The sequence below is a fragment of the Papio anubis genome, chromosome 9 (genome assembly GCF_008728515.1).
Source record: "Papio anubis isolate 15944 chromosome 9, Panubis1.0, whole genome shotgun sequence".
Lineage (NCBI taxonomy): Eukaryota > Metazoa > Chordata > Mammalia > Primates > Cercopithecidae > Papio > Papio anubis.
Window position 1 is genome coordinate 90166601 of NC_044984.1, and position 17156 is coordinate 90183756.

Genomic DNA, 17156 nt, shown 5'->3' on the forward strand with positions numbered 1-17156 from the left:
CTCCCAGTTATTCACAGATGGACCCAAAAATGTTATGCTGAAAAGGAAGTATTCATAAGAAAATTTGCAAAGTGAGATATGCCTTGAATATTTGGGGAGTATTTTATAGTAAGAAAAAGGTCAACTATGAGTTGGTCCTTCCCAAATTTAAAGAATGAGTATTTCAAACCTATTAGATTCATTTTTGCACTTTTACAATGCCCCAATTTTGACCTAAATATATATGTTTTCTGGAAAAAACATTCACTTTCTGGAAAGCATGTTCATGAAAAGTTAAATGAACAAATATTATATTTTGGAGAATCAACCTTACTTTCCCATTGGCTTCTATTTCACTTTTAGAGATGTCAGCTCTGATACCAACATTTTACCTTTCAGGTATTTTTATCCTTTCACCTCTCTGTGAAATAAAGGCCTATAAATAAATATCTAATTGTTCTGGGGGAACTCTTGAAAGGAACCCCACAGGAAATCCTTCCATGGGTGCCAAGATTATTTTAGAATGCCTCTGGTCCCAAAGCTTTCTTGTTTCCTAATCATCAAAAACAGTAATCCTGGGCAATTTTTGTCATTAAAAGAAAGCATATCTTACTGTGTGGAGAGAAAACACAGTCAAAACACTAATAATTGCCAGCCGTGAACGTGAATTTGGCTTGCCCTTCTATTAGGAAATATGAGGTAGTAAATAAAGTAAAATCAACATTCTGTACACCTTCTATAGCACCTGTGGGTTACTCAGTGCTAAGGGACTACCAGCAGAACTATGCCAGGCTAACACAGGAGCACTGAAATAAGGATTGAGGATAGGCTCAGACTAATTGTATCAATTTGGCAGGCTTTACATTTTGTTACTATTAGGAATATGTTGCACCTCCTTTGGAGACAGGATTACCTATTCCTCCAGATCCTAATGTGACAAATTAAATGATAGAGGTTGCTGGTGCTTTTTTCATCAGCAGCAAAAATGATTTAGGGCTAGAGAGGGAAGTAAAAGATGGTAGATCTAGAAATCTCTCTTCCTAATAAAACCATAGATATCCATGCCCCTCCAAAGATAGTCACTTCTAAATTATTTACTTTGTAGAATATCCAAAGTTTTTGCTTTTATTCTTTCTCTTTTTCTTCCCTTTGGAGCCATTTCACTAGCTGTTAATGGAAGAGAATCCATGCTAATTTCTGGTTACATATTAAAATGTAGAGGACTTGGATAGTTTACCTATCCCTGTAAGAGCAGTCATACCTTCTAGGGTTATAGTAAAGATGGAGTGAAATAATGCATAGGAAAGGACTTTATAAAATACAAAACACCTAGGCCAGGCACGGTGGCTCACACCTGTAATCCCAGCACTTTGGGAGGGCGAGGTGGGCAGATCACCTGAGGTCAGGAGTTCGAGACCAGCCTGGCCAATATGGTGATACCCCCGACTCTACTAAAAATAAAAATTAGCTGGGTGTGGTAGTGGGTGCCTGTAATCCCAGCTACTCAGGAGGCTGAGGCAGGAAAATTGCTTGAATCTGGGAGGCGGAGGTTGCAGTGAGTTGAGATTGCACCACTGCACTCGAGCGTGGGCAACAGAGCGAGACTCTGTTTCGAAAAATAATAATAGTAAAAATAAGTAAGTAAATAAATAAATAAATCAGCTAACCTTTGGGGGTGAGAATTGTCTTTACTCTCTCACTTCCCTCCTTAGTTTAGATTCTGTGGTTATCATGATGATCAATCCCATGAACCCACCCTCATCGCCCCTGCCCTCTTCCAATCCCTTTTCTCCTCTCTTTTCTCTGTTCTTGGCACAATGTCAACCCTGGTTAGATCCAAGTCTTCTATAGCACAAAGCCAACAAAAAGAGAATAGGCTTTAGTGTCTGACAGGTGAATGTAAATTGTGGCTCTGCTCTTCATTTGTTTTGGGGAAGTCAACATTTTCAAGTCTCGGTTTTGCCTCTCTGAAAGAAAATGATGATGATATTCCACGTAGTTGTTATGGAGATTAAATGCAATAACACTTGTAGCATGACAGCACAAGACCTGGCACATAGTAGGCATTCAGTAAGGGGTAACTGTTGTCATCAGTATTTATAATCCATGATCGTTTTTTCTGTGCTAAAACCGAAAACTAATTTACAGATACACATTTCCAAACATACATGCATGTTTTACCACATAAAGGTATTTTTTAAAATCCTGACTTTATAGTCTAATTTAATAACTATTGTTTTTTAAATCTCTGTTCGTTTCCTTAACACCTTAAAGACTGAAGAGCTTTCTTTTCTCTCCCTTTCTTTCTTTCTTTCTTTCTTTCTTTCTTTCTTTCTTTCTTTCTTTCTTTCTTTCTTTCTTTCTTTCCTTTCTCTCTCTCTTAAAATCCTGATTTTATAGTCAAATTTAAAAACTTTATTGTTTTAAAACTCTCCTGTTCATTTCCTTAACACCTTAAAGATTGAAGAGCTTTCTTTTCTCTCTCTCTCTCTCTTTCTTCCTTTCTCTTTTCTCTCTTTTTTTTTTGTTTTTCAGACGGAGTTTCGCTCTTGTTACCTAGGCTGGAGTGCAATGGCGCAATCTCGGCTCACCGCAACCTCTGCCTCCTGGGTCCAAGTAATTCTTCCACCCCAGTCTCTGGAGTAGCTGCGCGTGCCACCACGCCCAGCTAATTTTTGTATTTTAGTAGAGATGGGGTTTTACCATGTTGGCCAGGCAGATTACTCCTGACCTCAGGTGATCCACCTGCCTCGGCTGCCCAAAGTGCCGGGATTACAAGCGTGAGCCGCCGTATCCGGCCTGAAGAGCTTTCTAATTATACTTTTGGCTTATTCATAGAACAGTAAATACATTTGAAAAAGAAGACGAAAACTATAGTTTTAAATCTGTCCTTAATTTATAAAACATGGCATATGATATATGAAAACATAAATACATGAATGAATGTATCCAGATTCCTCAGGAAACACTTTCATAATGAGAGTATATGAATGATTCTGAAACCTGCCTTACACAGCTAGGTAGCTAAGGAACATTTTCCTCAAACCCCAGTATATGGTTCCACAGGTCTCAGTGCTTACCCTTAGACTCAGACCCATCAGTCAAAATATTGACCATCTTTTAAAATAAGTTCCAAATTACAGGAGAAAAATCTGCCTTAACAAGTGCAGCTCAGGGCATTTAAACATTTCTCACAGTATTCTAAGGCCCCCATGTTATCCAGTGGATGATATTTCAATACAATAATGAAACATTCCATATTCCCTCTTATTACCATTCATCACCCAACAGCTGTACAATCACCAGCTGCTAGGAAAAAGAGAACTAAATCAGTCCTCTACAGCTGCAAACAGAAAAAAGCTTAAGATCTCTTCACATAATTTCTGGGATTCCAGCAGGCTGGAGTCAAAGTACAGTTTTCCTTGCCACAAAACCCTCAGCCTTGTAAACATGTCAAACAGCACATAAGCTGTGATTTATTTTTGTCATTATTGGCAAAGAAGTGTATGAAGGAGAAGAGTAGAGGTGGCTGAGATAATACAATAGAATCATGACAGCAATGTAAGTAGTGTCTACCATATCCAGGGCACAGAGCATCAGATTTTAAATCTTCACCATAGCTACAAAAGGTAGATATTATCCTCATTTTATTAGAGAACTGAGGTTCAGTGAGAACAGATAACTTAGTGAATGCTGTGGTAAGTCAGATTTAGCTGTGTTTGGCTCCAATACCAGGGTCTTAATCATCACACTGTCTGCCTTCCAGCAAAATGGACAGATGAAAGAAAACTGAACTGGTGAGAAGAAGTGGAATGGATCTGGAGAGAAGGGGAAACATGGGGAAGGTGATGCTGTGTTAAAAGACACAGGAGGGGCCGGGCACTCACGCCTGTAATCCCACCACTTTGGGAGGCCGAGGCAGGCAGATCACTTGAGGTCAGGAGTTCGAGACCAGCCTGGCCAACAGGGCAAAACCCCATCTCTACTAAAAATACAAAAATTAGCCAGGCATGGTGGTACGTGCCTGTCATCCCAGCTACTCAGGAGGCTGAGGCATGAGGATTGTTTGAACCCGGGAGGTGGAGGTTGCAGTGAGCCAAGATCACGCCACTGCACTCTAGCCTGGGTGACAGATCGAGACTCTGTTTCAAAAAAAAAAAAGACACAGGAGGAATGTATTAAGGTAAATGAGGCTCCTAGTTTGTATCTCTTTTCCTATTCTTTTCTTCCAAAGAAAGGAAATGACCCTAAAATCTTATATAATTTAAGAAATAGGGTGCCATTTCCATTAACTTCCCTAATTTGCTATCATCAGCCATAAAAAATTCTAGCCCATAAAATCAGATTTCATTAATTACTCATTTTAGCAACAATATTAGCCACAGCTGAATTGGCATAGTCTGTAAAGCAATGGTTTTCAAACTTTAGCAAGCATTAGAACACCTGGAGGGATTGTTAAACATAGATTCTTAGGCCTCATCTCTAGAATTTCTGATTCAGTAGGTCTGGGATAAGGTTTGAGAATGTGTATTTCTCACAAGTTGCCAGGTAAGGCTGATGGTGCTGGTTCAGGGACCACACTCCACTGCTGCAAATAAAAACTGTGCTAAAAATTTAGATTTGTATGCACATACAGATAAGCTGACCTGCAAAAGAACAGTATTTCTTAAGAAGCTACCTTCCATTCTGCAGGCACAATCAGATTTCAGTTATCCTATAGCTGTATACATAAAATGAATGGCGTCCAGAGACACACAAATGTGGGACAATGAATCTATGCCTATGTTCTTAATAAGGCAAAAGACTATGCTTTCAATGTGCAATACACTCAGTGAAGCAATCATAGGAATTAAAATATCACATTCAGGCCGGGTGTGGTGGCTCATGCCTGTATTCCCAGCACTTTGGGAGGCTAGGGCGGGCGGATCACCTGAGGTCAGGAGTTCGAGACCAGCCTGACCAACATGGGGAAACTCCTGTCTCTACTAAAAATACAAAATTGGCCGGGCGTAGTGACACATGCCTATAGTCTCAGATACTCCGGAGGCCGAGGCAGAAGGATCATTTGAACCCGGGAGGCGGAGGTTGTGGTGAGCCGAGATCATGCCATCGCACTCCAGCCTGGGCAACAAGAGCGAAACTCCATCTCAAAACAAAAAAACAAAAACAAAAACAAAAAAACACATTCAAAAGAAGCAACCATTTACAAATTTAATACAAGCTCTTTTCTAATTCAGAAAAAAGTATAGATAAAAGTCAAATGCACCCAAGCTTGGGGTGGAAAAATCGAAAACCAGAATCATTCACATTTCCAACCATGGTCGCTATTGGTCCAATTGCTTATGGGTTCTTTTTTCTTCTTTTTTCTTTCTTCTAAAGAGAGTAGGGACAGCAAGAATTGTCACGAAACTGGATCCCTGGAAGCCAACATAGTCTTGGCCACTTAGGCTGTTTTTTACCCGCTACCTGGCCTTATCCACAGTTTTGGCTTGGCTTAGCTCAATTCAAACACATGCTTAGTAATGGCACTAGGGGCTGCTACACTGCTGCAGAAATTGAAATCAGTATGAAAATGGGATAGAAAGATGTCAGGAAACTAGTATTATTTTAAAAGGAAATTACTTCCAATTTCAAAAGCAACCTGAGATTAGTAAGAAAATGAGGTTTCCATTCCATAGGGTCTTCTAGGATGGAGATGTCTCATTCTAACATCCTTTTGAAATGGAAAAACACTTAATGTATAATCCCCTTTACTTGATTTTCCTGAACCTCTTTACAGGCTGATAATTTTCTTGCTGGCAGTATGTTGTATAGAATAGTTGTATTTTAAGACTTCTTCAAAAGTGCCTGTTAACTATGAGTAATTATCCCTTGTTGAATTTGGCAGAACAAAGAGAAACTTCTAGAATTTTTATTTTCAGCCTTAGAAAGTGTTGTTAACTCTGAAAGTTTATATTTAGAGGACTTACTTTAAAAAAAGAAAGTAATACTTTTAAATGCATGCACATGAATTTTTTTTTTTTTTTTTTTTGACAGAGTCTTGCTTTGTCACTCAGGCTAGAGTACAGTGGGACCATCTCGGCTCACTGCAACCTCCGCCTCCCAGGTTCAGGTGATTCTTGTGCCTCAGCCTCTCAAGTAGCTGGGATTACAGGCGCCCACCACTACACCCAGCTAATTTTTGTATTTTTAGTAGAGACGGGGTTTTGCCGTGTTGGCCAGGCTGGTCTGGAACTCCTGACCTCAGGCGATCCACCCGCCTTGGCCTCCCAAAGTGCTGGGATTACAGGTGTGAGCCACTGTGCCCGGCCACCTGAAGTTTTTATAAGGCCCTTGAGAACTCTGGCACTTTGTTGTGGTTGATCAGAGCCATTCAGGTAGTCTCATAGGTCCTTCAGTCCGCAAATATTGAGGGTCCACCCTGTGCCATGTTATGGGGGCCTCTGCCATTTTGCTCAGGACTCTACTCTGAGGTGGTCCTGTATGACTTGGATTATAAGAGACAGTTGAGGAAACAAAAGATTTGCATACTCTCCTTTCATGAATTCGCTAAAATATCATGGCAAAATATTTTGAGCACTCTACCTTACATAAGCTTTCTAGTTCACAGTCTGGTAGGTTGACATGTCTCTAAATATTTGTTATTTTCTGATTGAATCCTATCTGAACCCCGTTAACTGAGATACACTAAATCATAGCACCCTTTATTTGAAGCAATACTGTAGGATTTCAAAGATCTGTCAGCATCTAGAAACAAGCAGGTATCTATTGAATGAATGCTGCATTTTCTTCAACTCTGGGAGCCCAGATTAACTTCTACAAGTAATAGTACTGTTTCTGTTTTGGTTACTTTCTGTCCACTGTCCTAGTCATTTTGGTTACCCTGATGCTGCCCCAGCAACTCAGCCCAGCCAGCACTGTCCTGCTGGCTAACTGGATCATGGCTGCTGGTGGCCTATCCTATACTAGGGCTGGGATAAAGAAGAAAGAATAGGGATGTCTACCCTTTAGGAAATGCAGTAGAATATCCTGCAGCCTTTTCCATTTTATTCATTTTGCTTTGGTTTGCTCAGAATTATCAGAGCAAAATATAAAATCGAAGAATTGGAGTGCTCATCCTTATTTTCTCCTTGTCCAATCCCCATCCATAGTCTCTGGATGTGTACCAACAAGGTGCTTACAGATGAGCCACTCTGTATCTTTTCTGGAAGTCGGGGAGGTAAGGACAGATAAACAATGACACTAATTTTTCATCATCTCCCTATTCCTGTGTTGCTATCATTCAACCAAACACCTACTGAGCACCTACTTCCGGCCCAGGTAATGCACTTGGTCCCAAGGATGCAAAGATCATACAGTTTCTCAGAGAGTTCGCAGTCTCCTGGGGGATGCAGAGAAGTAAAAGTTCAGAGGAAAGTCCAGGAGATGTATGAACCTAGAGGAAAGAGAGTTTAACTCTGCCTTAGGGTGAGGAGGGGGTCAGTCCTCTTCACGGAGGAGAATTTTTATTCATTCTGCTGGCTGGACAGCAAAGATACCAGGCATAAAATCGAGGTTCTTATTTTTCCCACTTTAAAATCTATTCCACAATGTTCCCCATTTATTGTCAAAGCTGGTTTCAGTGTGATAACACTACTAATAGGATTATGCCATCCTCTTGCTCCTACTCACTTTATACTTTATATCTGAAGGTCACAGTACTAAAAACTGGCATGGGTGTTTTCCAAGGAATCTGGTTATCATGCTTGACTTAACACTAAAACCGAAGATTAAAAGACAAGTTAATGGGCACTTTATAGGATGGGTATGGAGTCAGAGCTGTGATGGGCAGAGGAAAAAATTAGCAGCACTGTGTTAAGCATATACCAACCAATGCCCAAAGCTGATGGTAACTTATGATTTGTTTTTCTTAGGGTAGGACTTGTTTCACCTACCATGTGGAATGTTCCTGGGGCCTTGACAGGTCTGAAGCCATGAACAGGTATGCATTGATCAGCGTGGCCATTGCAGAAGCAGCTGCCCTTGACAATGAAATCATAGATTGCATAGTGTGTAAAATGTTGAGGCTCTTCGTTCAGGTCATTTCTCTGACAGGGACAAGACTGTCGTTTTAGCAACTGCACGCGAAGGTTGGTGATCTTCAACTGCTCCTGAACTTTGGCACTGTAAGGGTTCTCTGTATCGTATGGTGGTGACAAAGCTTTGAAAATAACCTGTAAGGAGAAAGAAAATACCATGCATTTATAGGACTGTGTGCAAACCCTGAATTGTTTGCCTAATGTAGCCCCTGTTTGATTTATGCCTTATGTCATCTGTGAATGATAAGATAACAAGAAGTTTTTAGACCTTGAGCACTCCTGGGAAAGAGCTGCCCTGTTATTCTAAGGAGCAGATGTGCTGCCTGTTCGTACACAGAAGTATACATTGAGTGACCAGCAGAGACCTGATTCTTGAGATAAAGGCAGCCATACAAAGATCTTGCCGGGAATAGCATTCTGGGCAGAGCGAAGAGCAAGCTTAAAGGCTTTGAGGCAGAGTCAAGCTTGGCTTGTTCAAGGAAGAACAACAAAGTCAGTGTGACTGGAGACCAGTGAACAAAGAGACAGTGGCTGGAGAGGTGGACAGAGAGCAGGTGTGAGATCAACATGAATGGAGCCCTGTGGAAGTCACAGTACAGTTATACTGACTACAGCGGAAGCCACTGGGACACTGTAGGCAGAGAGGTGATATCTGATTTACCTTGCCTAGAAATATAACTCTCTCTTTTTGGATATAAAAGTATCACCTTAGAGATCAATTTCACACCAAAAGTATAAAAAGGAAAGAATCAACCGTGTAGATCACATCTCCAAGGTCTACTGGTACAGACCTGTCCTCAATGAAATATAACTTTGGAGGAGAGGGTAAGGGTAATAACTCAGCAGACATTTGGCCTCTGCAGCCCATTGTCCAGCCAGTAGCCCGAGTGGTTCTCTATAAACAGAGATTGGATCATGTCACTCCCTTGCTTAAACCACCCCCACCCGAAGACCTCCCATTTTCCTCAGAACAAGATACAAAGTCCTTATAATGGCTCTGCCTGGTTTTTGTTCTTAGTACTTATCACCATCTGACATTATATTTGTAGTGGTTTAGTGATTTACTGTCTTCCCAGTCCAGACCATAAACTTCATGTAGGCGGTCACAGATGTATCCTAGGACAGTGGCTGGCACATAGTAAGTATTCAATAAATTTTTGCTAAACAAATTAATTAATTTAACATTGTTCTTGGCATTTGTGTAATAGGTGAGAATTCCAGATAACTTCCTTATGTCAGGTCCTAAATTCATTCGCCTACTGAATGTCATGTTATAGCACCAGTATCATGACAATAGTAAGAAATAACGGAATAATTAACCGGTATTTGTATTTCTAGCTAGTTTTGAACTTTTAAAGCTTAAAAAATGTTGTATCTTAAACTCAAATCACATTCTGTCCCATTTATCTATATGCAAAGTGGTAGAAGGAAGCTTATCAGAAAATAAAATTGTCCAACAAACAATATGTCATACATTCAAAAGTCAGTACAGAAGTAACATCTTTTTCTTTTAACAACAGCCTGAACTAGAACCTGATTTTCTGTTTTGAAACATTTTTAAAAAATTGAATCCATTATGGGTTTTCATAGGGTACTTATTCTCAGTATGACCTCCAAACACTGGCATTTCTGTTAGACACTCAGGAAGAACCCTTGCTCTAAATGATGTCAATAATGTACTACCACCTATTTTATCAACCACAGTAATGCAAGGACATGGAAAAGGACACACCACTGCTAACCAAGTAGGTGCTCCATTGAAAAGTCTGTGGTGTCCTTCTCCTCGTTATCTGCCCACCCTTCCTTTTCCTGAACCTTGGTGGCAACTGTTTGGTCTCTCTCTCTCTGCCACGTATTTACCCTTGACATTTACCCTAGTTCCCTCTCTCACCCCATTCCATCTCCCCCTCACCCTGAGAATTGTTCTGCACAGGCAAAGCCAGAGGAAGCTCTGTCAAGGTCCATAGGAACTTTGAAGCTCTTCTGCTTCCTGAGCCCAGACAGTGGGAGCTGAATGGCGGCTCTGTGCTTGGTGTGCATGACACCACAGTTGGCACGCGGATATCAGCAGGGAAGGGACATCATGACCCCTGAGGCTGTGTGCTGGAAAGGAGACAGCAGAGTGCCACAGACACAAAAGTGAACGGGAATTTAAACCATGAAATCTTTTTTCCAGAAAGTAGACGCCTTAATCTGATACCCTGGGAATGGATCTACCCTGCGTCAGGAAACAAAGAGTGCGCCAATCCAGATGCTTCCAACTTCTGGCAGGTCGCCCTTTGGGTCCCACCCAGTTTTTCTTCAAACTTCCCCAGAAGAAGCCTGTATGGCATGACTGAAATGAAGTAAGAAAACACGTAGACATTGGGAGTTATACCTGATGTAAATGACGAGTTGATGGGTGCAGCAGACTAACATGGCACAAGTATACATATGTAACAAACCTGCATGTTATGCACATGTACCCTACAACTTAAAGTATAATAATAATAAATAAATTAAAAAAAAAAAAAAAAAAAGAAAACACGTAGAAGCCCTCAGGACAGTATCAGCCTCTTCTATTTTTTGTTCCCATAAGGAAGGGAATGTATCTATAGGCCCACCACTGATCCTCTGTCTGCAACTGCCTCTTAATACACACTCCCAACAAGATATATTAATATTTAGAAAGCCAGGGATCAAGCTTTTTGACCAGGTTCAAGCATACATCAGTATTTCTGGCTTGTTAGTGCTATTAGCCAGGACTTCATGATCGCATTTTTTAATTACGAAATTTTATTATGTTTGGGTGGTTAATATTATACTCATTACAGAAAAATCTGTCATGCAAAATACTAAGGATAATAAGTACCTACAATATGATCTACCTCCAAAGAGAACCAGGGAGGCCAACTTGATATCTTTCTACCTAAACTTCCGTATGTACGCATATATATAAAATACAACATAAACATCTTTATATATCTTGTGAGTATTCTTCCAAGTCAATAAATGTATCTCTACATCAGAGGTTCTCAGAGAGTGGTTCCCCACACCAACAGCACCCCTAGGGAACTTGTTAGAGACGCAAATTCTTGGACCCTATCCAGGATCAACGGAATCAGAAACTCTGCAGGTGGGGCCCAGCAATCTGTGTTCCAACAAGCCTTCCAGGTGATTCTGATACACAACAAAATTTGAAAAACACCGTTACATAATTTAAAAACCTGCTTAGAATTACAGTGTGTGGATATGACATAATTTATTTAGCCAGGCTGCTATTGTTAGGCAACTAGGTTGCTTCCAACTTCAGTGTAACCCACTGCAGGGAACAACCTTGTAGCTACAATGTGGATGTATAGACAGTAGTCAGCCCTTATCCTCTGGGAATGACTTCCAAGACCCCCAGGGGATGCCTGAAACTGCAGAGAGTACTGAACCCATACAGACTATGTTTCTCCTATACATACATACCTATGATAAAGTTTAATTTATAAATTAGGCGCAGTAAGAGATAACAATAACAAATAATAGAACAATTATAACAATATACTGTAATAAAAGTTATGTAAATGTGGTCTCTCTCTCTCTCAAAATATTTATTGTACTTGCCTATTTTTGGACCATGGTTGATGGTTACTGAAACTGCGGTAAGTGAAACTGCATCTAAGGGAGGACAACTGTAATAATTTCCTGAAGATACATTTCCAAAGCTGAAATCAATGGGTAAAGGAAATGCATAATTTAAAAAATATCTGACCCTCTGAATGAATCATGGACCCCTTCCTACTTAACCTTTGGAATCTTCACATTTTCCTGGTCTTGCCTTATTTCTCTAAGCCTCAAATCCCTTGAACTTTGCCTGAGGATGGGGATTCTTGGCTCAGGCTCTGCCATTTCTTTGTGCCCCAGTGTAACATGGAAATCCTTACAAAGTCCTGAACAAGTGAAAATGACCTATATGATCTTTCTATTCTAGAACACTCATAAAAAATTCTCAGTAAGAAGATGGAAAATTAGGTCAGGTGCGGTGGCTCATGCCTGTCATCCCAGCACTTTGGGAGGCCAAGGTGGGTGGATCATGACGTCAGGAGTTTGAGACCAGCCTGGTCAACATGGTGAAACCCCATCTCTACTAAAAATACAAAAATTAGCCAGGCGGGGTAGCGGAAAAAAAAAAGCATTCTATATATCTTAATTATACTTTGAGATGAAAATTTAAACAGAGCATCAATACAGTGTGAACAGAATAAGGAGTAAATATTAGGTACGTAATAGTCAAGGAATTCTTTGAAAATCGAACTCATACCTTAACATATTGCTCCATGCCTAACATTATATTTCCTATGTTGAATTATAAAAATTTGTAATAATAAATGTGATCGTATTTTTAAAAAGTCTTTTTAGCTGCTGGCTTGAGGAATATTCCAAGGCCGTCCTGTGGACTCCCTTGGAACTCGTTCCTTCCATGATGGCACACTTACACTGGTCTATTGTTGTTGCCTATTTACTTGTCTGTATCTCACATCAGACTCAGTGCTCAGAGGGCAGGGATCCTGTTGGTCTGGTTCACAACTGTGCTCCCCAGCACGTCCCACAGTCTCTGGCACACTGTAGCATTTCATAATGACTGCTGAATGAATAAATGAATGAACTATTTCTCCAAGTATCATTCTAAGAGGAGAAGCCAAACAGGGTCTAGAGTTTAGAAGAACACAGATAGCAAGATGCTCTTACCACAAGTTCCGCACTCTTGATGAGAACAATGTGAACACACACATCTATGTATAAACACTATATAAAAATATGTAATACATTTCAAAATGCTTTATGGATTTCTTCTGTATAGTAGCACACAAGATCTTTCATATTCTTAAGAAAAAGGATCAGGCAGGCATAGCAAACACTCCAAGAAATACAAATTTTTCCCATAGTTTCTGATCTAGTTTTCTTATTTACTAAAAACAGTAACTTCAGGAACATAACTGCATTTGTTCTTTAATAGTCCTTGAAATACTAGACATCTTCACGTTCTTAAAGAAGCAGCTTTTTGTTTTAATGATTTTCTCCATTGTTTTTCTGTTTTTCTTTTTCATTGGTTTCTACTTTTATCTTTATTATTTACTTTCTTCTGCTTACTTTGGGTTTAATGTGCTCTTCTTTTACAAGTTTCTTAAAGGGAAAACTGAGATCATTGATTTGACTTTTTAAAAATAATTCACTGCTTATTTTACCTTTAAGCTCTGTTGGACTTGAAGATCATTGATTTGAGATGTTTCCTTTCCCCTAAGTACTTCTTTAGTTGCATCCCCCCAGAGTTTGATATGCTGTGTTATCATTTTCATTCAATTTCAAAATACTCTTGATTTCCTTCTGATTTCTTCTTTGAATAATTGGAATAAAAAGTGTGTTTATTCCAGTTATTTGGGGATTTCCCAGATACCTTCCTGTTATTGATTTCTAACTTAATTTCATTGTGGCCAAAGAGCATATTTTGTATGTTATGAATCCTTTTACATTTATCAATACTTGTTTTATGACTCAGTATACGGTCTGTCTTGATAATGCACCTTGTATCCTTGAAAAAGTATTGAAATATCCAGCTATAATTATCAACTTATTTCTCCCTGCAGGTCTTGCTTCATGTATTTTGAAGTCCTGTTGTTGGGTGCATAAACATGGAGGATTGTTGGTTTTTTTTTTTTTTTTTTTAGGTGAAGTCTCGCTCTTGTCCCCCAGACTGGAGTACAATGGCGCGATCTCAGCTCACTGCAACCTCCACCTCCCGGGTTCAAGTGATTCTCATGCCTCAGCCTCCTGAGTAGTTGGGATTACAGGCACCTGCCACCACGCCTGGCTAATTTTTGTATTTTTAGTAGAGGCGGGGTTTCACTATCTTGGCTAGGCTGGTCTTGAACTCCTGACCTCAGGTGATTCACCTGCCTCAGCCTCCCAAAGTGTTGGGATTACAGGCGTGAGCCACCGTGCCCTGTCAACATGGAGGATTGTTATATCCTCTTGAGGAAGTGACTGTTTTATCAGTGTATGTCCCTTTTTATCCTTGGCAATATTCTTTGATCTAAAATCTACTTTGATAGTAATATAGCCACTCAAGCTTTCTTTTAAAGTGTTAGTAGGGTATACCTTTTCTTGTCCTTTTACTTTTAACTTAGCTATGTCTTTATATTTAAAGGGGGCTTCTTACAGGCAGCATACCTAATCTTTTTTTAAAAATTTGTCCAATATTATAATCTATGCCTTTAATGGGGATGTTTACATCTTTTACATTTAATGTCATTGATGATATTTACCACTTCACATATAGTATAAGAAACTAGGAATAGTCCTCCCCTCAACCTTTGCACTGTTGTCATGCATATTACTTCTATATATGTTATAAGCTCCACAACACACTATTAATACCTTGGCTTTAAAAAGCCAACTAATTATCTTTAAAGAGATTTTAGAAATTAAAAAAGGCATTTCACATGTATTCACCTATTTTTCCTTTTTGATGATCTTCGTTCCTTTTTGTAGGTCCAGATATCCATCTGGTATCATTTTTCTTCTGTCTGAAGGATTTCCTTCAATGCAAGTCTGCTGGTGAAAAACTTATTTATTTATTTATTTATTGGCTTCTTTATGTCTGAAAAAGTCTTGACTTCATCTTCACTTTTGTAAAATGTTTTTTGCTGGGTATAGAATTCTAAGTTGACTTCTTTTTTTTTTTTTTTTTTTTTTGGCACTTAAAAGTTTCTGCCCCCACTGTCTTCAGGCTTACATTATTTCCAACAAAAAACTTCAGTCATTCTTAGATTTGTTCCTCTGTAGGTAATGTGCTGTTTTTTTCTCTGGCTGCTTTTCTGGTTTTCTTTTTACCATTGCTTTTTAAACAATTTGATTATTATGTGTTTTGGAGTAGATTTCTCCTTGTTTCTTGTGTTTAAGGTTTGTTGCACTTCTTGGATCCATGGATTTATAGTTATTATAAAAATTAGAAACATTTCAACCATTATTTGTTAAAAATTTCTGTTCCCCTCCTCTCCCTTCTTTCCTTTGTTGGTTCCAACTACATGTACCAAATTGCCTGAAGCTGTCCCAGAGCTCACTAATGCTATATTCACTTCTTTTTCTGGCTTTTTTTCTCCCTGTGTTTCATATTGGGTCATTTCTATTGCTATGTATTAAACATCACTAATCTTTTCTTCTACAGTGTCTAGTCTACTAATTCTGTTTGTTGTGTATTTTTCATCTCAGGCATCAGATTCTTCGAAAATGGTCATTCAATTTTTTTTTTTTTTTTTTTTTTGCTCTTTTCCATGCCTCTGCTTAATGTGCTCCATCTTTCTTCCACCTTTTGAACATAAGAAATACAGTGATAATAACTGTTTTTAATTCCTCAGCTACTAACTCTATAATTTGTGTTATTTCTGTGTCTGTTTCTATTGATTTTTCTTTTTATTATGAGTTGCATTTCCCTGATTTTTTGCAGGTCTTGATTGGCTGCTAGGTATCGTGAATTTTACCTTGTTGGGTGCTGAATATTTTTGTATTCTTGAGCTTTTTCTTGGGATGCAATTCAGTTTCTTGGAAATAGCTGGATCATTTTGAGGTTTGTTTTTACATTTTGTTATGTGGGATCAATGCATTTTCTAGCGTAGGGCTAATTCTGCCCCTCTACTGAGATGATACCCTTCTAATTACTCTAACAATGAATTACAAGGTTTCCCACACTGTCTGTCTATTGCTGGCCCCATGTTACCTCTGGGGATTGTTCCCTCCATCCTTCAGGGTGTTTCTCTCTGGCTTCAGGTAGTTTTCTTGCACATGTGTAGAACAGTTCTCAGCTGGAGACTTGAGAAGGACCACCTGCAAATCTCTGAAAGTCTCTTCCAATATAGTACTCTCCTTTCTGGAACTCTACCTTGCAAACTCTAGCTCTCTTGGTCTTTCCCAGATTCTCGAGTCCTTAAGTCAGGAAATTCATCAAGCTCTATGTAGGTTCCTCTTCCCTGCACTGCAGACTGGACACCCTCTCTAGGCAGTAAGCTGGGGTAATTGTAGGGCTCACCTTATTTGTTTCCCTTCTCCCAGGGATCATTTTCCTCTTCTGCTTGATGTTCAGTACTTTAAAACAATTGCTTCACATATTTTGTCCAGTGTTTTAGTTGTTTCCGGTGGGAGGGTAAATCTGGTCCTTATTACCCATCCTCGATGAGAAGTGACATGTAAAAAACTCAAGGCGGCTTAACTTTTATAAAACACAGTTTCTAAAACTGTACATAAACAAAGCCTTTATTTTTGTACTCAAATATATAGAAATGGCATATTGGATGTTTTATAATAAAGTTAGAAGTATAGTTATATTTAGTAGATAGAAAGGCCTGAAAAACCAATAAAATATGTTCCTGCAAAGTTTGAAAAAGAAAATATAAGCATCTAAACTTTGTACGTTTATTCAATAATTCTGTTTTAGTAATTTGTTTCTGAGTATACCAGTAAACTCCCATTATAACTTTTCAAATAATATATGATACCTATTATTATGGTCGCCTGTATATGTAAGTATTGTTTTCCTTTTTTTTCAGAGACAATGTCTTGCTTGAGTCTAGTGGCATGATCATAGCTCACCACAGCCTTGAACTACTGGGTTTAAGTAATCCTCCTGCGTAGCTGGGACTACAGGTGATTGCCACTATGCCCAGCTAATTTTTTTATTTTTTGTAGATACTAAGTCTCACTCTGTTGCCCAGGTTGGTCTCAAACTCCCGGCCTCAAGAGATCTTCCTGCCTTGGTCTCTCAAAGTTCTGGGATTACAGGCATGAGCCACTGTGCTTGGACTATTTATATTTTTTGTGTGTGTTTATGCTATGTTTTGATGCATCCTTATATATCCCCAACATCTAATACAATATCTTATGAATTCTCAATAATGTTACTGAATGAGTGAATCTGAATCATGTCAATACAGGTTTATTTTGATTTTCCAATATAAAAATAATGGAATAACTATAATAAAAATTTATTTTTATAATGTACATTTCATTAATAAACAAAACTTCTAGGTACATATTGCCTCACAATAAACTTTATCACTTTAAAAATATCTTAATTTTTAT

At 38.9% G+C, this 17156-nt stretch overlaps 1 protein-coding gene across 4 annotated transcripts in view; it reads right to left on the reverse strand.

The window, feature by feature from the left end:
* The window catches only part of NTN4 (netrin 4), a 122253-nt gene that overhangs the window by 73730 nt on the left and 31367 nt on the right, over positions 1-17156 (reverse strand). For 3 of the 4 annotated variants that reach the window (XM_009181453.3, XM_003906984.5, XM_009181452.3), the window contains exon 3: positions 7914-8192. The exons of the other annotated variant lie outside the window; for it this stretch is intronic. In XM_009181453.3, the coding sequence (XP_009179717.2) occupies positions 7914-8192 (279 nt within the window). The remainder of the gene's footprint in view (positions 1-7913; positions 8193-17156) is intronic. 4 annotated transcript variants of the gene reach the window in all.